We start from the raw sequence: 21,309 nt of genomic DNA, 5'->3' as shown, positions 1-21,309 counted from the left end.
AGTAGTACAAATGCACAAGAAGATTCTTTTTTAACTTAAGAAAAAAGTACTTACCTATGGAGAAAAGGAATAATAAATAATGTTGGGGCTGATCCTGCCTTCATTGGGATCAAGAACAAAATTCTGACTGATTTCCAACAGAAGCAATTTAAGATATAAGACTTTTCTTGCTACAAATTCAGTATATATTTTAAGACTCCAGCAAAGAAAAAGCAGGTCTGTGTATGCCAGACTAGTCAAATCAGCTGTATTTGCCAGTTTGGGCATACTTTTTAAATTAGTGATTGTGGTCCTTACTGCATTTTTTCAGATGGCTACATTTCTACAAAGCTACATTACTGTGTAGTTCATAAAACAAAATAACCTAAAAAGAGCGCATTTAATAATATGAATATATTAAATTATACAAATATATAAAATAAAGTAACATATAAGGAATATACATAATATGAATAGCAAACTCAGCCATGTAAATGAATCCAAACTGCACAAAACTTAGAAAGGAAAATGTCTGTTTTCTATACAAATTATACAATTTCTTCTTATTAGTTGACATCAGAAAGTCTTTCACCTTGCCTTTTTTGAAAAGTTTTTGATTTACAGCTTTTATTTTGGGTCCTTTGTGAATCCTCACAAATTAGCAGATATTGCATATTGTTCCAACATGCTCCCTCACAGGAAAATTGCTTCCCTTGCACATAACACTAAAATCAATTTTTTGGGGAAAAAAAAAAAAGAAAAAAAAAGATCAATGACCTGATCCTGCAAGTTCTCCTCATATAACATTTACTGAACAGCCACTGTAAACCTGGCTACTGACATGAGTTTAGAAGACTGGACCACTTCACACCTGCTTTTCACTTCAAATTTGGATAACCAGGATAAATTTATGGAATTAAGCTATCAGAAGTTCCTCTCAGCACAACAGTTGTATACTCCTCTACAGCTCCATATTTCTGTTTGGGCTTGATCATTTTTAGCCAATGTTTTGACCCATTTTACTTCCCCCCTTACGCTTATGCTGCTGCAAGGAATGGGAAGCAGTCTCTGAATACAACTCCTTCTATCAAACCTACATATCAAATTAGAATAGCAAGCCATAGGAACATAGCAGAAACTAGTGAGAATACATGGTCTTTCAGTTTTAAATCTTTTTAATATTCTGTTCCACACCAGAGAGGATTTAATGGTTTCTTAAATGGCTCCAGGACCACTGAATGAGCAAACTTATCTAAAAGAAAAGACATTTACTTGAAAGAATCTTTGTAATAAATATTGATCTATCATATCAGTAGATCATTCTGGAGCCACAGCAATCACTCCTTGCCTAATTAAACTGTGCTAATATGAAAATGCAGGCCAAGCCCATAAGGCACAACAGATCTCTCAGAGTGTGAAAATGCCTGGAAACCACAGGCCTTTTGGAAGAGAGGTGCTTACGCTCTGTCTGCATGCTAATGAACTCCACCAGATCATAATTCATACAGATGGAATTTAAATTCTCTTCCACAAGTTCATCCTTAAAGTCTTCTAATTAACCCTCTGCCATGAGATAAGCAGCCATACAGAGATGGGGATGGCATAGCAGAGGTGCCAAAGGGAAAGACTACTCCTTGCCATTTCTCTTCCCCCCAGGATTTGAAGGTTGTGTCAGTCACTAATCCAAGCTCTGAGGGGAAATCAAAATGTCATTTATTTCATATCCCCATGGCATTTTAACTTTTACTCTTTAAGTATTTCTGCATTTAGGACTGGCAAAAAGGTTGTAGTAATCATAAAGCACACATATTTCCACAAACATGCAGCAACGCTTAAAAGCATTTCAGTCCCACTTGAAGCTTTGTTAGAGATAGTAGACAATATTTCACCAGCTTGGCTTATGCCATGCACAAACACTCAGCTTCCTACAGGGGTTTAGGTCTAATGGAAGTCAGCTGATTTATAGCCAACTCCAGCATCACCCAAACTAGCAAGGAAACCATCCAAGAGAATTTCTGGGATTTATTTCAGATGGTGCCACAGCAGCTCAGCAATGCTGCATTTCATTTTATGTGGAACCCTGTTACAAACTATAACCAATTCCCTCAAACTATCTATAGATGGGAGCTAGAAAATTGCAATTCTTCAACAGCACTCCAATATTGCCCTAATATATAATGGGGTATATCAAAAGGTTTTGTCCATGAAAATGTATGTAGGTGTTCAGTTTCATAAAATGGTCCTCACTTTTTTTTTTTTAAAAAAAATAAATCAGAAATCTGAAGGAGTTATACAAATTGGCAAATGACTAATCTCAGCTTTTCATCTTTTATGTTATTTTCAAATCAAGTTCAGTGATCCCTGTAGTGATTACTTTCTGACATCTGGCTGGTGGCTTATTTGAAGAGAGTTGGTGGCCTCATTTTGAATTCTATTGAAGACCACACTGCATAAATCACTGACATTAGATTCCCCACTAGCACAATTGGCAGAGCAGTCCTTGATGGGAAGCTGAAGCGAGACAAAAAAAATAATTAAATGTCATTACATCTCTGCAACTGAATAATCCAGATCAAAGTTTGTCCACAACATCTGAGTTTGACAGTCACAGTCTTTATGTAGTTGAGGGGCAAAGCTAAGAACTAAACTTTAGGTCTCTTGATTTAGGATATATCATTTGCTCTACAGTCACTTAGAAAGCCATGAATTTTTTTTCCATCCCTAATAAAAGCAAAAGGCCACAATGAGATTTAACTTCTATAAACAAGTATTTTTAGGTAGACAATACTGAAATGCTTTGTCAAACTACAAGCTACTGTATTCCTATATTCCCAACAGACAGTCATACCACAGACTGAGACAGGGGAAAAAACCTGAGATATACTAAACCTGACAAGTGAGTCAGAGTCTACTTGCTTAGGTCTCAGGTCTTTTATTTCATGCTGTACTCTAAATTCAGCAAGGGAGAGGAGGAACTACTATATGTCTTGGTGTGGTTATATCGCAGCTTCAAAAAAGGGGAAGCTCAGGTCTGTTAGAGGCATTCTGAGAATACAGAGAATAAATTATCTGTAAGGCTGATTTAACAAGTATTTCCTCAGATATATCTACAACATTAATTTATACACAAATATAGCCATATGTATAATTGTCTTGCTTTTTTCCCTACTGGCTTTGCAGAGTTAATGGTTAATGTAATGTTAAGCATTTTCATAAATGATCACTATCTGTGGTCTTCAAACTGAGAGCTCTCACCCTGCCTGAGCTATAGTCTGCTTCTATGAGAGATCTGAAGTTTGCTGAGCTCATTTCATATTGAGGGATTTGTCTTTCAAAGTCAAAAGATCTGAATTGTCTGAAATATAAAATCCAAGCAAGATCTCAGAGCAAAATAGAAACATATGTATCACATTAAGTACTATGACCTAAAAACAGTAAAAAAGTATTCATAACAGCTTTAGTATGTGCTTGTTTACTGCACAGCAATGAGTATGGGCATTGAGAATGCTATCTACTGGCAAAAAAGCATGAGTGCGCATAATTCCATGGCAGGCTATTTCCAAAAAAGGGAAAGGGTAAGAAAATGATGAGGGTTGTTAGTTTGGTGGGTTTTGATGTGTTGGTTTTTTTAATTGCTCATTTCACTTTTTTTTTTTAAAAAAAATCAAGTAGTTGTAATTCCATGATATAATGCTGAATGTTTATGCATAAACTTTGCTGGGAATGAGTTTTGAACCCGATTAATATTATTACACATTAATTTTGTACCAGAAAAGTGTAACATTTGAAAATAGTAACAATTTTAAAGACATCAGAGATAATGAGAAAATATTAATAGAGCTGCAAGCCTGAAATTCCTTTTACTTTCCTATGATGCCTCTTATTTCACAGAATCTAAAAAAAAACCCTCTCAAGACTTCTTTAAATATTTGGTGAGTGTAAGAAACTATGGACTAGGATATTGTTTATTAAGATTTATGTTAAGCATAATGTAAGAAACTATGGACTAGGATATTAAGATTTATGTTAAGCATAATGTAAGAAACTATGGACTAGGATATTAAGATTTATGTTAAGCATAATGTAAAGACTAGGCGCCAGATATCCAGGATGCCTCTTGTGAAAAAATAAGATAACCGCCAGATGTCCAGGATGCTGCTTGTAAAAGAGAAGATAACAGCCAGACAGAAACAAGACAGACGACCCCATATAAAGATATATGAGTAAGGGGTTAACACCTCCACTACATCCAGGATGCTGCTTGTAAAAGAGAAGATAACCGCCAGACAGAAACAAGACAGAAGACCCCATATAAAGATATATGAGTAAGAGGTTAACACCTCCACTACTTCATAAACACGAAAGTAAAAAGTATAAAAAAGGACTGTTTAAACTGCTCAGGGCGGCAGTTGGCGGAGCGCAGACTCCCCTGCCGTCCAGCGCTGTCTTTGCTCATATTCTACTTGCTATAATTAATAAAATTTTAATTGGATTATGATCAATTGTGGTCTCAATTTATGACAGTGAGAATAACCAGTGTCTAAGCTTTTGACACTAAAATATGCAAAAGCATCAAACTTGGCAGTGAAACTGTTATGCTGTCAGCTATAGCAACCCTGATTCCAAGCTTTACACAGCCAATTCATGATTTACTAACAAATAGTCATCTTGGTGGAGAAGATTTGTTCTATTAACTCCACTTAGAAAGCAATAACTGTTGTCATAGCACTATGGCAAGGCAGAAAGGGCAGATCCACTTAAGCTATATCTCTGCTGGTTTGAAAATATTATTATTTTTTTTTGCAATTATTGATGAGATATTTTTATGATGTCCAGTGCACACTTAGCCAACAACCAGGTTACCTAGACTATCTAATGAAAAACAGTTGGCCTAAAACTGAACCAATATTCTCTGAGAGTGTCCCATCTTTTCAAGTAACAGATGTGGAGTAATATTTGGTAGGGAATACATTACTAATATTTGGTGGGAGAATATTACAGGGAGTAATATTTGATGGGTTTCAGAAAGGACTTTATGCAATGACCAGATTAGATTTAGGCCAAAGTAATAATCACTGACAGAGAGACAGGAATCTGCTCAAAAGGAAGACCAAAAAAACCCCAGTGGAAGTGCCAGAAGTAGTCTCCAAAGTATTTAATAGCAGAAGGAAGCCAGGAGTAGTAGTAGACAACTACAAAACATAATTTGGGAGCAGACATCCCTGATCACAGCTTTTTCTTAACTCATCTCTTAAAATTAAAATTCCTTTCTTGATAGCTACAGCATGGTTCCAAGAAAGGGAGCAAGCCTGGAAGTGACAGTACTGACAAGGTACCATTCACATTTTACTGTTAAATCACCTTGACTTACCGTGACATATAGGAAGACTGCAGGACGAAAAGCAACAGGGAAAGGAAGAAGAGGAAGTGTCATCTGGGATGAATACAAGCTTCTCTAAGTCTTGAAAACATTTAATATCAAAACTCAGCATTTCACTCATTTTAGGAAAGTAGAAGGGAATAGGATACAACTTCTAAAATAAGCTGAAGAAATAACAAAATAAATCAGAAAAATGGGAAAAATAGTTTCAGATGTCAGTGTCACAGAATAAAGTCTTTGATCTATGTTTTGTCCTTGCAGAGACACCAAAGCTGTCTCTGAAACATGGCAGTAGGACCCTGTCAACACAGTGCTGTGGCAAAGCTAAATACCAATGTGATGAGAAAGACAATTCCTCCTGATGGTCTTCTCAGAAACCCCATCACCAATGTGTTCATTCTGCTCTCAGGGACTGAAGTCTGGGGCTGCACTGTCCTGGGTAGAGGTACCAGCTCATCTGGCGCTGGTAGGGTAGCTCTACATAGGGCTGCCTTGCACCACTACTCTTTCACTTCTGATAGTGAAAAAAAAGCTTTTAGAGTGGCCCCTTCTTTTAAAGTCATCCCTGCTTTTTTGTGACTACAAGTCAAGACAAGAAGGGAGAAAGTGTTACCATGCCAGCATTGAGCATTGCCCTGGGCTGAACACACCACAATAACTAGCACATCCCTGGAAAGCAGCAGGCACTGTATTAAAAATCTCATTTGACTCTCAGAGTACTTAGGAAGGCCTGAAAAGCACAGGAGGACACAGGTAATTTCAGAGATGCCCAGCTGTGTCCAACATCAGCAGGGAAAAAGAATCAAGTTCAGAATGGACTGAAAGTGAGAAGAACATCAACTCTGCAAATCTAAAACATGCTGTGGGAAACTAAGAAAAGTAGAGACCTGTAAAACAAAGTAAAACTCTAAGTTTCTTCCAGATTCTCTGCAAGAAACTGATTCCTTGGCCTGGAATTTGCTTTTAGATTAAACTAATTACAGAGGGAGCATGCAGGCCATGAAACAATCCAGAGGTCAAAACTACACCTTTTTAGGTAAGTGTTTGTGTGAGACCATATTGTGAGTTGACTGTCTCAAAGCTCCGAACTCAGCAATTGTGGACCAGACAAGGAGCAAACAGCCACCCAAAACCAGACATCAGCCAGGGTCAAAGAACAGTCATGTTGCATTGGGGGACACATCCAGACATGACTGACCACCTCAACCTGCCAAAGCATGCACAGTCCATGGCAAACGACCACACAGCCATCATGTGTGCCCCTCAGAACCAGCGTGCCAAGACTGGGAGCATGCATGGACATGCAGTACATGCCATTGTCCAGGAAACAGTCTCTCCAAATACCTTATAAAAGACTGCACCATCGAACAGTAAGGGACACGATTCAGAGACCACCACCACCAATGGACAAGGAAACTACAGACCAACGGGATGCCACTGGATCCATAGTGGTGACTATCTCTTCCAACTCTATCCCAACTGCTTGCTAGGTTTCCTTCTTTTCTATTCTTTCGTCCCTTTCCTATTGCTATTTTCTTATGAACACTTTGTTTCAATAAACTTTCCTGATTGGCGGCATTTGACCTCATTTGAGTCTTCATCTCACTCCAGGTGTAACATCAGATCTCCCCAGCTCAGGCTGTCCCAGATCAGAATAGTATAGCTTTAAAGCATGATTGTATTATACTATTCAACGGACTGAAAAGTCTATACTGTTCAAGGAAATCAGAATGCTTTGCATCTCCTCTTTCCTGTGATCACGGTCAATAAATGGTTGTGGAGTACCCACACTCATTAGCATAGCCCAGTAAATGGGTTTCCCCCACTGTAGCAAGGCAACAGCTCCTCTTAAGAGATTAATACTTCTGTTCAGCATGAAATGAGAATGTCAGCAAGGTATCTTTCCACATGATAATTCCCTATGAATGGCAATTCCTGTTGTAATTACAGGCTTTAATAGGTATACAAGGTTGTTAGGTGCAGAGCAACTATTCCCACTAGGGACTCTTCAGGAATACAGTTGGTGCAGCTAATTATGCACTTCAGACAGTGCTGTGATCAAAGGATTCTCTCCTTACTTCTAAAGAGTCACTTAAATAATACAACATCTCTACTTGGATTTCTTTTTGGCGACTTCCATGTCTTCCATGTGTTCTGTTGAAAGGTGGTGTGATTTCCATTTGATCCAGAAATTCATGTTGTAGGGCACAATAAAAAACAAAAAGACCGTTTCAACCTTTTTTATATATATATATATATATATATAGTGGATTGAAGTGTAAAAAGAATGGCATTCTGTAATGCAATTATTGAAAGAGTGGACAGAATGATTAAAGCTTACAAAGTTTTTAGGAAATGTTAAATGTACAAAAATTTAATTAGTATTGAAAAATAATAAAATCTTCCAAGTCTAATGAACTTTTAGAATCTGAGCTCTTGACTGAACAGTGAATGCTGTACCACTTATCTAAAGGATGACGCACCTATGTTTAGTTAAAAGTCGGGAAATGTCCAAGGACCCTTATTGCCACATGACGGATGTACAGACTGCTAAGTCCTTGGGTTGGTTATCTTTAGAAGGGACATTTGGTCTTAGATTCCTGTTGTACATGCAACATGGCGAAGATGGAGACTTTAAACATGGCCGCTGAGGAATAGAGTCTGCGCAGAGACAACTCCTCAAGGACATCGCGCAGGCACGAGATATGTAAATGAATTCTCAGAATTGTAATGAATATGTAAACAATTTCTTGGAAAAATAATGAATAGGTATGAGTAGCTTGTATAAAGGGGGGACTGAAAAGCCCCCTCGGTGTGCATGACTTTGGTGGAGCGATCCCCCATACACCCAGCGCTGCCGAATAAAGATAACCTCCGCTCGCCTGCATATTGCTGACTGATTCTTCAAATCATGACCCATGAGTTTTCTTGCTTTTACTCTTGGAAGTAACCTCCTTGGAAGGTTTTGGTTTTTTGATTTTTGTTTTTTGTTTGTTTTTTAAATAAAACCCTAAGCTTCCCACAGTTCTGATAGGCAGAATCTCCCACATACAGCTACGCAGGAGATAGGGACATAGGAGTGACTCATCTCACCATTATAGACAAGCTCTCAAGTACCAAAGTCCATAAAGTTGCAACATCAAAATAATACTGAAATTCACACAAATTCATTTCTGGATACAATGCTTAGTTATTATTTTTTATATAATTTTAACTTAATTTTGTCTTGTATCAGCAACTGGTTTTGAATCATAAACAGACTAATCCCAACCAGTAGAACAGCCAGAAACCAGAAAAGTCATGTCCTTACATTTATGAGTCTATGCACACAGACTCCACACAGACAGCATGCAAACCCAGGTCATCAGGAGCACTGGCTTTTCTTCTCAACTCTAGGAACAGATTGCAACCAGCGACTAACAAGCCAAAAGTACCCATCATGTCTTTTTGGTGGGACCATCCTGGGGGTTTGATGCAAAAGCATGGATCTCTTCCAGAACTAGCCAGCTTTCTATTTGTGACTTACTGACTGAAGTGCATATCTTCCCTACCTACTCATATGGACTACGAGGTACTACAGGATACTCCCAGCAGTCTACAGACAGGAGCACCTGGATCTGGAGGTAGCACTAATGCATCTCTTGCAACGCTTTCTGCATTTGTTTCTGCAAGGTAGATGATGGCTGGAGCTCCCCATGCTGTTGTGAGACTGATGGCACAAGTTAGTGGCACCTCTCATGCTACATTTGGCAACAGGGATGAACATCTGTTCCCCATTACACTCAGTCTAGAGACAAGGAGTGTCTAAACTCTTCTGCCCAGTGAAGGCTGGATCTGGTCCTATTACTGAATACAATGGTAGGCAAATCACTGTGAATAAAGCACCATTTTTATGCAAGAAATAGAAGTTAAAATTTTCCCTTTCTCCCTCTTTATGTGAACATTTGGTCCTTGTTCTACCTTAAAAATACTAGATAATATTTCCTCCAATGTTTAAAGCTCAATCCAAAGCCCAATCTCGTTATTTCAGTGGCCTTTGGATCAAGTCTTTTTTTCATTATAAAGTCCAATTACAAATATTTAATATTTCTCTCAAGTCATTGATAAACAGTACCAGAAAGTAACAGAAAATTCAGGAAATTCAAAAAGACAAATCTTAAAAAGAAAAACAGACATCTGAGAAAAATCTTGCCCATGACAACCAGAAACTAGATGAAAAAAATGACAATTATGTTCTAGTTACACTTTTATTATAAATTCATGATGGAAGAGATGAGAGGTAGGTCAACTGTAAATGATACTGGACAAGGGTAAAAAATAAAATATTGTTTACATCTGCAGTTTCAGACATCCAACACAGACAAAATGTTACCAAAGAAAGACTGAGGAGTCTTGTAAGGGACAAATTAAGAAGTATAAGTCTGCAAGTATTTCTTAAATAACCCTTAACAAAGTAACCCTTGTGAATATACAACTAGGTATGCTGAATTATCCTTCAAATAAAGAGGAATGGGGATTCAAATTTCACAATGGAGTTAAAATTCTATTGTTACTTACCACTAACTTAATCCCATGCCTGTGATAACTGCCTCACACAGGTCAAAAATCTGTTCCTGTAAAACATGGGCTATTCTAAGAGAACTGAACTCATTGTATACACTTGTGATACAAGGCATATAAAAATAGCCTCTGAGTCATTTTGCTGATTCATACTAACAGCATAGCATCATGCAGGTACTGGTGTTTTGACAAAAATGTAAATTCATGCTAATTTTCTTTGAGATCATTCCTAAAAAAGCAGAAATGGAAGTCAGCACCAGAATTATTATCACACAAGTGCAACAATTTATTATCTGAAAAAAGATAGTTACTTATTATCCCATCTCTGGAATTTTGATTAGTACTAAGAAAGGAGAGCTTTGACAATTCATCTATCCAAATTTATAGGCTGTTGCACTGTAATCCTTCCTGAGCCACCAAATTCCTAGCATCCCACAACTACAACAAAATAAAAGCTTGCAAGTGGATGAGTGCACTGCATGTGCTCCCCTGCCAATTGTCCTTGCAAGGACACCCAGACTTCCCTGCCTTTGTGCTGCTGCGCAGCCCTGTCACTGCTACCTTGCACCGCTCACAGCAACAACCTACGGGAACACCAAACAGCCACAGCAGCATAAGTCAGCTCAATTCCCTATTCAAGTCCTATTCTGTATCCATTTTCATTCTGCCAAGACAGAAATACTTTAAGACACAAAAAAAAGTCTGGTAGCCAACTAAAACTAACTTCTCCCAACATATAATGAGCTAAAGTCATAGAATCATTTAGGTTGGAAAAGAAACTTAAGATCAATGAGTCTAACCCTTAACCTAATACTGTCAAGTCCATCATGTCCCTAAGCACCACATACAGACATCTTTTAAATACCTCCAGGGATAGTGACTCAATCACTTCCCTGGGCAGCCTGTTCCAAGGCTTGACCACCCTTTCAGTGAAGAAATGTTTCCTAATATCCAATCTAAACCTCCCCTGGCACAACTTGAGGCTGTATCCCCTCATCCTATTGTTGTCGATTTGTTAAAGAGTTGAGATCAATTGATTTTATTGGTTTGATTATCTGATTTTATAGAGTTATTTTATAGAATAGAAATATAGGAGGATAAAAATATATGTTGAAGAAAGTTATGATTATTTAGTAAAAGTAGTTGTGAGACCCTTTGTACATTTTGTACTAAGGCCAGAAGAATGGGTTGGAATCATTGTTGAAGCTTAAGTAATAATTTAGGGTTTTAAAGGTTTTTTTGTATCTAACTAGTCTTCTGTATATAGAAAGTATATTGAGATGTCAGAATGTAGGATTAATGGGAACTGGGGAGAGTCGACTGGAACAGCTTGTAGTTACCTGCCAAGAAACCGTGAACTTCAGTAAAAGGTAATTCCGGCAGGGGGAGATCGTGACCACCGACTCATATACCACCTACCCAAATGAGTCATGGAGACAGGGTTGGCCCTGTTTCCACCAAGCTTCCTTTTGGAGAAAGAGTCCTACCCTTCACATTGCTGCTGCATGTATCCTCAAACTGCTTTGAGAAGCATACAAGCATGTACTGAATTGGCACTGCAATTACCATAATAAACATTATAATCAAAAAAGCTTCAGTCAGTAGTCATACCTCACTATACTAGGAGCTGTGCAGACACACTAAATGACTCTACCCTTCTTCAAGAGTAAATTGTCCCTATGTTTGAGTTGCACAAAGAGTTCAGTCTTAAAAGATGGAAAAAAGGCTGTTTAACTAAATCCCACAGACTAACCCATCATCTTGTATGAATACTTTCCTTGAACAACAGGTTACCTAGTTACCCAAATTCCTGAGAATTTCTGAGTTTGGGACCATAATAGAATATGTACTTACAATCCTCTTTAGTATAAATGTTGCCAGTTTGCCTAGTTAAACACTCAAAATTCAACATTTGTTGAACAGAAATGAAACATTCTGAATTTTTTTAAACAAATGGCAAGAAAAAACCCTCCTTTCCTATCAAACAGTAGAGAAGACACAAAGGAGCCTCATGCAGATTCAGCATTAGAGAATCACAGAGGCTAGAAAGATTAAAATATTGTCCTCTCATGTGTGCAGTGGGATTCTGAAGGTGTCAATGAGCTTCTCCACAAAATTTGAGAAATGAAACTGGTCAAGAGGGCTAGTTTTATTCCTGGATGTTCCTGCTTTCTTGGTTTCAGGCTTCCTTAATACTCTTTCAAAGTAGATTTTAGAAGCTTATTGTTTAAAGATTGAACAGTGCTGAAAAACACAGTCATTACTGCTTGTCATAGAGATGTTGATTAATTCCAATCACATGCAATTAAGCTGCAGTTCAACACAATGACAGACTAAAAATAGGCAAGTCTAGACAAACAAGGAAAACCAACCAAATTCCTAGAAATTTCCTAGAAGATTCTATAATCTTCCTGTTGAAAAAAGAGAGATGCACAATTTTATTTCATTTATCATATGAAAGCAGAATATTTGCTTTATTTTAATTCATGCAATGCTATCAAGAGGTATCATCTAAACAAGACAGCAAAAAAAAAACCCCAAAAAACTAGACACACTGGAATATTTTTGCTAAACAAGAAGCACAAGATTTTTTTTCCTGACATTTAAAAATAAAACACATACATGTTAAAAATAAGTTGCACTGCATATTGCATTACTTAAAGATAAATTCTGCTAATTTCACTTATCAGAATACCCTCTCTGTAAAATGAGACAACTGATATCACTGAGAAGTTGAATTGGCTTCATGATATTTAAATTGAAATGAAAGATATGTATTCTAGGCCTGAGTTTACTTTATGTAATTCAGGAACTACTGAGTATTCTTGTATTGGTTCTGTTGTTTTACAAACCAAGGGAAGAATCATAGAGGTATATTTTTTTCTTAAATCTGGCAATGTTTTACTCTCTTTATATATGGGGAGATATGGCAAAATCTGCTATAATCTGTGCTGCAGGAAGAAGACACAAGACATTTTGGTATATTACTCAAGATGATCAGGTGAATGATGTCATGCTAGCAAGATGTCAGGATCTCTTTGTCAACAGTGTATAACAACTAAACTCAGGAATGTGATGCAGTAGTATGATACAACATTTCATAGCTCTTTCCACCATACTTAAGAGATGTTCCTGAAGCCAGAGTTTATAACATTCATCAATACTAGGTTGTAGTAGTCAATGTGCACATGGCCACAATAATTTCACCAATGAAAGCAACCTTTACTCCTTGGAGAAGGCTATATATTTTTACATGAAAACCAAGATTAATTTCACACATACTCAGCATTTGTGTTAAAGTAATGAGATGTTAGAAAAATTACCAAATACTTGACTCCCGTGCACTCAGAATAAAATCAGGTTTTACACTTCACAAAATTTTGTTGTTTTTTTTTTTTAATTTATTTTATGAATCCTCTAAAGGAAAGACAGGCTTTGTTAAAAAAAAAAAAAGTATTTTGAATTAAGAAATCTAAAGTGCTGAAGCTGCTAAATGGCAGAACCTGGCTTCAGCCCTTGTATACCCCTAATCCAAGGCTGGTTTAAAACCCAGTCCAGTTAATCAGTGGGAGAATAGAGAAACAATAGATGATCAATTTGTTTACACAGGTGCTCTCAGAAACACATGTGTTTCTAGAAAAAAGTAGTATATGTGAATAGGAATTGCTTGTTCAAAGACTAAGTGTGCTTGAAGGACTGTGTGAGTTAAAGCAGGCAGAAAGAAGATCATGATCTGAGGAGGACCTTGGAACCGAGGCAGAGACTGGAACTGAATAGATGAATCAACTGGGACTGGGTCAGATGATGGATTTGCAGAACTGACAAGACCAAAGGAAACTTCTAAAAACTTCAGACATTGACTAATGATTTGATAAGTGTATATAAACTGTGCTGTATCCCTTTGTTCTCTGCCACTCACTGAGGTGGTGGCCCAAATCTGAGTTGTGATTAAAGCAAGCCTAGCATTACCCACATCTGTGTGAGTTTTTCCTTTAACAGGCTTGAAAAGCCAGCAGAAGAGAAGATTTAGTCTCATGAGCCCTGTAAAATTCTAATATCTTCATACAAGCCAAAGAAAGTTCCTGTGAGTCAAAGTACACTCTCCACTCCTCGGCTTTTTCATACCAAGAAAGAGTCCAAGCCCTTTGGGAACAAATAACGGGCTTGAGCCACACTCGTACAACAGCCGTGACACCATTTCTGACTCTATCAAACTGTAGAGCTAACCTTTCAGGTTAATTTCTGTATGTGTTCTACCTACCACAGTGAGGAACAGCTTCAGTCTCCAGGACTACTAGATTGGTGCTACATGAACAAACTGTTCAGTCAAAAAGTGAGTTTCACTTAATTTTAATGGGGCCCTAAAACTAACATCTATTGCCAAAGTAATCATGGTAATAAAAGTAAACATGAAGCTAACCTAAAAGTCTGATTATTTTAAAGTTTCAGACATTTCCTGTTGTCAGAAAGTTAAAATAAACTATTATTTTCAAGCCATATTTTTAAAAATAGAAAAAAGTATTCATTGTAAAGAATCACAAATGGAAGTGGGCCATCCAATACCTGCAAGTATTTATTAATGCTACTCTTAAAAAATACATAAAAAACAAAACTGCCAAACACTTTCAAAAACTCACCTCGAATTTCAGGAGAGAATCGAGCTGAATGGCGAGACACAAAAAGTTTCAGTTCTTGATCCAAGTTGCATTCAGTCAAGTTTGTGTCCCATGATCGGATTCCTAAAATTCAAAATGCAAAACACATCTAGCTTGATATATGAACACTGGAAGTTTTAATTGATTTTTTCTCCATTGACATTAATGTTATTTGCATATTTCTAAATTCCAAAATCAGCCTCCTTTCCCTTTAAGCCATGCAGCTATCCTTTGCAAGGTGCTGATTACTCAGAAGAAGCACTCTGGACAGGGATCAGTCACAAGCAAGAGGAAATCTGCCTTTCCAAAAGGTAACAATCCTTTAAGGCCTCTGCTTTAGGACTGCTGGTTCCCACATCCTAGCAGTCATGTTATGGGAAGTTATTGATGCCCTGGAATTGAATTTAAAATAGCAATACACTGATTTATAAAACTGAAAAGAGTGAATCACTCCAGGGATACATTAGCTCTATTACAACACCATTGTATTCGTCTGTCCAAGGAAAAAAAGACAGAATCACATAGTATGTTCCAAATTAATATTTAAATACTAACTATTAAATTGATGACTTCTTCATTCAAAAGCTTTGAAGCATCCCATATTTTAAATTAAAATTTAAGTGATCTGTTATTTATGAAATATCAAAATTCTAGTTTTGAGATTTTAAAATGCTATGCTTGACTTTTTTTTTTTTAAAAAATAAAAATCACATCACTATTCCCTACCATTTTTCCTCCCAGCTACTTAGAAGGTGAGACGCTTGACATGTACATGATCATAAAATGTATTATTCCAAAATATATTTTTAAGGATTGAAATTTGACCAGGAAAAAAAAAAAAAACATAGCAGCCAAGACAAATTTATAGTTTCCTACCATAAGATTTTGATGACTAATTTTTTAAAAAAACCAACAATACAAAAACACAAAAAGCCCAAAACAAATTAAAAGTAGAACATGTTGCAAGATTTTTCTATAGTTTTCTTGCTTTGATTCAAAAATAACGATCAGGCAGTTGCACTACTGGTAAGTCCAGGTACTGCTGTGATTTTTAACACCAACACACTGCATCAAAAAGAAGCATAGCCAACAGGTCAAGGGAGGTGATTCTCCCCCTCCGCTCTCATGACACCCCACCTGGAGTACTGCATCCAGCTCTGGGGCCCCCAACAACAGGTCATGGACCTGCTGGAGTGAGTCCAGAGGACCATGAAGAGGATGAGAGGGCTGGAACACCTCTCCTGGAAAGACAGGCTGAGAGAGTTGAGGTTGTTCAGCCTGGAAAAGGCTCTGGGGAAACCTTCTAGCAGCCTTCTAATACCTAAAGGGGGCCTACAGGAAAGCTGGAGAGGGACTTTCTACAAGGGCATGTGGTGATAGGACAAGGGGGAATGGATTTAAACTGAAAAAGGGTAGATCTAGATTAGATACTAGGAAGAAATTCTTTACTTGTGAGAGTGGTGAGACACCAGCACAGGTTGCCCTGGGAAGTTGTGGATGCCCCATCCCTGGAAGTGCTCAAGGCCAGGAAGTTGTGGATGCCCCATCCCTGGAAGTGCTCAAGGCCAGGTTGGACAGGGCTTTGAGCAACATGGTCTAGTGGGAGGTCCCTGCCCATAGCAGGGGGGTTGGAACTGGATGATCTTTAAGGTCCCTTCCAACCCAAACCATTCTATGATTTGACATTTATGGTGATTGGGGGTGTGTGGGGTGGTTTCCTAAAGGAATATCATTACACTTACACAAATTAGCTTGCAAATGCAGAAGGGATTGCAGATGAGGAAGTGTCTAGTGGCCTGTCCTCACATGTCTGACCACATCTTTGCATGAAAATGTTGAGTTAAATCACTTTGGGGTTTGGTACCTTTTGGAAGAGGTGTGTGGCCAATCCCTTACCATGAGACTTGCACTAAGACTTCTGCTGGTAACTCTGTCAAGATTTCAGGCTGTGAACTTTACTGCCAGTGCTGCCTCTCATGCTTTATTCTCTTTCAAGGTAGCAGTAATGTCAAGCCTCGAACTGGAAGAAGCCATGTTGTAGGGCTTAAGGATGAGGAGGAAAAAGAGGGGGAAGAACAGAGAAACCAGATCTGTGCTGCTAGTCTTGCATTGCAGCTCTAGGTAGGTTCTCCATGCAAATATGAACATCTGTATTTCAAGAGCATGTTCAGGGAGAATTCATCCAGGGCTTTTCCCTGTCAGCATCCTTCTGACAGGCAGGAGCATGCTTCTTACTGGGATATGGTACCAGCTATTAAGTAGTTGCCATTTGAAACTAAATACATTTGGAAATACAGTATTGCCTGTGTGTTTCATAACCACTCGAGAAAAAAAACCAAACCCTGAACTATAACCAGCCACTTACACTTCCCACTTTATGCATCATTGTTCAGAGGCATAAGCAGTGAGCCTCTTCTGTAAGTCTCCTTATTTTAATTTATCAAAAATCGATTGGCCATATGGTGCATTTTTAGAGCATAGTTTTGGCAGGCAAATATAGCTCAGCAGGCTTTAACATTATCCAGGTGTTGGAATATTTGAGAGCAAGAAAGTAAAGATGATATAATACCACATATGTGCAGCACATATGAAAACTATGACTAGTAAACTGACATTCATCACAAAGGTGAAGTACATTGAATGAACAAGTGCTGAACTTCAAGAAGCTAGAAGATAAACAGCTCACTGGCCTCTGACAGCAAGCTTGTGTGGGCAGACTACAAAGCTTTCCAGAGGTCAATTAAGTAACATGGACTATATGATTCAGCAATACTGCTAATGATAAGATCTGTCCAGCATCCATCTCTAGCTGCTTTTGTCGTGAATCCAAATTTGCAGTAGGGTTAAGATTCTAATTAGGCATAATCAGACTGCTGATCCAGACAATATCCAAAATACAGGACTCAATGTGAAATAATTAAACTAACAAACAGAAAAAGCCTAGACATACCATGCACACAGTAGTCCCAGAAGCTGAAGTTGGGATTTGAATAGAATATCCCAAATCTGCAGCTGCATGATTCAGCAGTCTGGATGCAAAAATTATGCATATACATTATAATGTAGTATAATTTATTATATAACCAAATCAGGCTTGGGTAGAACAGAGGTAATTCTGGAATTAAAATCCAAGGTCAATCCAATGATCTATCATTAACAGCATGGAAGTAACTACTGGAAGTATGACTGAACTTGAGCTATTTCTTTCTGCATGCTTAGGAGTGCAATGCCACCAGATACAGGACTTGGCAGACAGGGCATACCCAGTGGCATCTGCTGAATCAGTGGAAAAATCTTGAAGCTTCACTCCCTCCTTTTTTGGTGGACAGTGGGTTGGATGTTCCCTTAGCAAAGTGACATCCTAAACGTAATTACTGAAAATGCAGCTTGCCACACCATTCCCTCTTCATGATATATTAAGAAATGATTCTGCATTCCACCAGGTTTCATAGCATCACACCACTGATGTGTTACCAGCAGATGTTCTCTTTGACATGTTGTGCTGCAGTTTAACGCATGAATCCACACTTTTCAGTGATGGTACTTAGGAGATGTACCAGAGAAGACTGTGAGGCAGAGTTATCAAGAACCCTAAACACATTTAAGGCTTTGTTGAGAATAAATGCTAAAATAATCCATTTTTTCCAAACCACAGCATACTTTTCAATGAGAAGGAGATTAGTCAAGCCCATATTTGCCTCGTACAAATCGAGCTTCAGATTCCCAGCACACTCATCCAGAACAATGCACCTCAAAATTTGATCTAAGGTTTTTTCCTAGCAGGCAAAATCCTAAACAGATTGTCTGACACCAGGAGCAGTGAGGTGACTTCTAATCCAAAATGATAAATAAAAAGGTCAAAGCATTCCCTCTGAACATCTAAAACTGTAAGTGGGTGTTATGCTTAGTGGCAGGAGGTAGCAGCAACAGAGCTATGCAGCAGCAACTGTATAATAGAAGCTTCAAGAAGAGACTGAAGAGCATTTCTTCAGAGGAAGGATGACATCAAATATCTTGAAGGCATAAGTTATCTAATTGCTCCATAAATTTTAATAATTTAATTAAATGCAGCCAATTTACTTATGATGCAACCAAAAAATAAATAGCATTAGCAAAGCGCAATGCTGAAGAGGCTTTGAATGACAAAGCATCTGTCTCAGTTGTTCTCCCTAGGAGACAATGGTAGCAATAAAGATGAACAGGTCACAGTGAAGCTGGTTAGCTGTGACAAGGCAGCCCTTTACCACAAACAGTCAGGAAAAAAGAATCAAGAGAAATAGCCAACTAAAGCAACATTAGTTGAGAAAACAACAATAGAGGTGAATTAAGTCCTAGCTGGACTGCCGAACCACACCTACATGGCAAGGCTGCTACCAATTCCCCTTTCAAGGTCTTTTTCTCCCTTCTAACAACGGCAGGTTTCTGTTTTCACCAGCCCAGAACAAAAATATATTACAAAATCATGTATCAATTGAGTTTAACAAGCTATAGGGCCCAGCAATAATTTTCTTTGTGCTTCATACAACTATTATGGCAACGATGTTTTTTCCCCCCCTCTCCATGTACACTGCAATCTACTGTATCAGAAACCACATCAAGAATTTATAAAACTCATTTCACTTGTGATAACTTCCTGTATTGCCATCTTAGGAAAAGGACAAATAAACAGCGGGTTATAGCATCCCGTAGCTGGACAATAATGAGGCTGAGCACTCAGGTATTAGTCTTATTACCCATATCTTTTTCTTTATTGAAATATATCTATGTGCATATAAAACTTAGGTCCTGAAAAATTCTCCAGCCAAGAGAAAAGACTCGTTGTCGAAAGTTAGACACAATAGGCACAGCTGCATTCCTGCTCAGGGAGTCTTTGCCACTGAGAAAGAAAACGCCTTGAATCCCGCTGGTTTGGTTTCGCGGTGGGGGTAAAGGGTTTGCTGGGGAACAGAGGGAAACGCTGAACAGCCGCCCCCCAGCCCGGCTGCCCCAGCCTCAGACGCAGGTTTTTCTCGGCGACGCAGCTGCCCTTTGTCCGCTCTGGGCTGCCATAGGGACCGCAGTGCGGACTGCGCCACGCCCACCCGCCGCTGTCTCCGGGCAGACGGGCTCAGCGGCGCTGCGGGCGCTCGGCTTCTGCCGCAGCCCCTCCGCACCAACAATGGTGAGGAGGGGGCTTGCCCCATTCCCCTCTACTAGCGGCGGGGAAGACGCTCCTGGGGATGAACAGCGGTGCGCAGTACGCGCCGAGCTGACTGCGGATCTTTGTGCGGGCGGCAGCAGGAAGCTGCCGCCGCCAGACGCTGCACGGGGCCCGGTCCGCAGCCGCTGACCGCTGCGGGCGGCTCTCCGGCGCTCCCACCCGACGGAGGGGCTCCGAGTTCGGTGGGGCGGGAGGGGCGTGCGCGCAGACGGGACGACTAGCCCCTCGTAAAATAAAAAGAAACCACAACATCGCAGCTCGTGTGTGTGTGTATGTATGTATATGTATCTGTATCGCCCAGATCATGAGCAAGGGGCAGCCGGGCTCGCCGCCTCGCCGACCGAGCCCGGACAGCGCCCCCACTCGCCCCGCGCGGAAAGGGAAGAAAAGGGGGGCGGCTGCCTGCCCTCCGCGGCGCCCCGCCGCGGCCGCTTCCGAGGGGAAGGCGTCGGCGGGGTGGGGGCTCCGGCGCTGCCTGCGGTGGCCCCGCTCCCCACTGCCTCACCTAGCTCGATGTTGGCGATAGCCCGCCGCAGGCGCTCCTCGGTCACCAGCTCGCCGATGACCACCAGCAGGTAATATTTGCTGTCCAGGAAGCGATGCGAGAGGAAAGTAGGGTTGAGGATGCTACAGGATGGTTCCGAGTCCACTTCCACCACCACCACGGTAGCCATGGCGAGCGCCCTGCTCCTCCCCGCGGCTCCGGGGCGCTGGGGAGGGAAGAAGGGCAGCTCGATGGTGGGTCTGCTAGAGGCGGGGGGTGAGGAGGCGGCATCCCTTTTATACGGAGACGGTGCAGGGCAGGGGCCTGGCGAGGAGGAGGAGCACCAGGAGGAGGAGCAGCAGCAGCAGCAGGAAAAAGAAGAAAAGGAGGAGGAGGGGAAGCCGGCGCATCCCCGCACAGCCACTTTTTCAGCATCCACAGCTGATGTCATCTGCGGCAAATCCTCCCCGCAGCGGCCCCCAGAAGCAGGAAGGACGCTGGTGGCGGACAATGCTCCGAGGGCCGACGAGAGGGCGGCTTCAGGGTGCGCTCTGGACCGCTGTGTGACCTCTCCGCTCGCGCTACCCCGGCCGGCGCTGCCCCCGCGGCCCTCACACACGCCCTTCTCCTGTGCCCTCCTGCTGTATTACCCTGCTGGTTTGGTCGGCCCATGTCCTTTGTTTCCCCAGGGCCTCACTCTGCTGGCTTAGCCATTTCCCGCTCCTCAAGGCCCTCTCAGGGTTTCAGCCTTGAAGCATGGTGGCTGTGCCATGAGGAGCTGCAGGTGATGCCTTGGCAAACCTGGTGAGCTCATCTGGGAAAAGCCAGCATCAGGGCTACAGCTGTACCACTGATGCTGGATGTAAAAAGCAGCTCCACTATCCAAGGCCAAGAGTCCAATCTGCATCTTGCTGTAGCACTGCAGCCAAATTTGAGCCATGTTTCCCCCCCTCTGAACTAGCAATCTAAATATTCGTTACCTTTTTTTTTTTTGTTTGAAAGCAGTTAATTTAATAATTCAAACATAGGTTTTCTGCACGTATTCAAGGCC

At 40.2% G+C, this 21,309-nt stretch overlaps 1 protein-coding gene across 1 annotated transcript in view; it reads right to left on the bottom strand.

Annotated features, from left to right (window-relative positions):
• The window catches only part of LOC121080578 (microtubule-associated protein 1B-like), a 110,253-nt gene extending 89,202 nt beyond the window's left edge, over positions 1–21,051 (bottom strand). Inside the window, exons 1-2 of the mRNA XM_040578697.1 lie at positions 20,280–21,051; positions 14,557–14,658 (exon numbers count right to left, since the gene is read on the bottom strand). Of these exons, the coding sequence (XP_040434631.1) occupies positions 14,557–14,658; positions 20,280–20,709 (532 nt within the window). The 5' untranslated portion in view covers positions 20,710–21,051. The remainder of the gene's footprint in view (positions 1–14,556; positions 14,659–20,279) is intronic.
• Positions 21,052–21,309: the final 258 nt, after the last annotated feature.

Source organism: Falco naumanni, chromosome W (assembly GCF_017639655.2).
Source record: "Falco naumanni isolate bFalNau1 chromosome W, bFalNau1.pat, whole genome shotgun sequence".
Lineage (NCBI taxonomy): Eukaryota > Metazoa > Chordata > Aves > Falconiformes > Falconidae > Falco > Falco naumanni.
The sequence above is the reverse complement of the archived record's forward strand: the minus strand, read 5'-3'. Positions and strand labels throughout refer to the sequence as shown.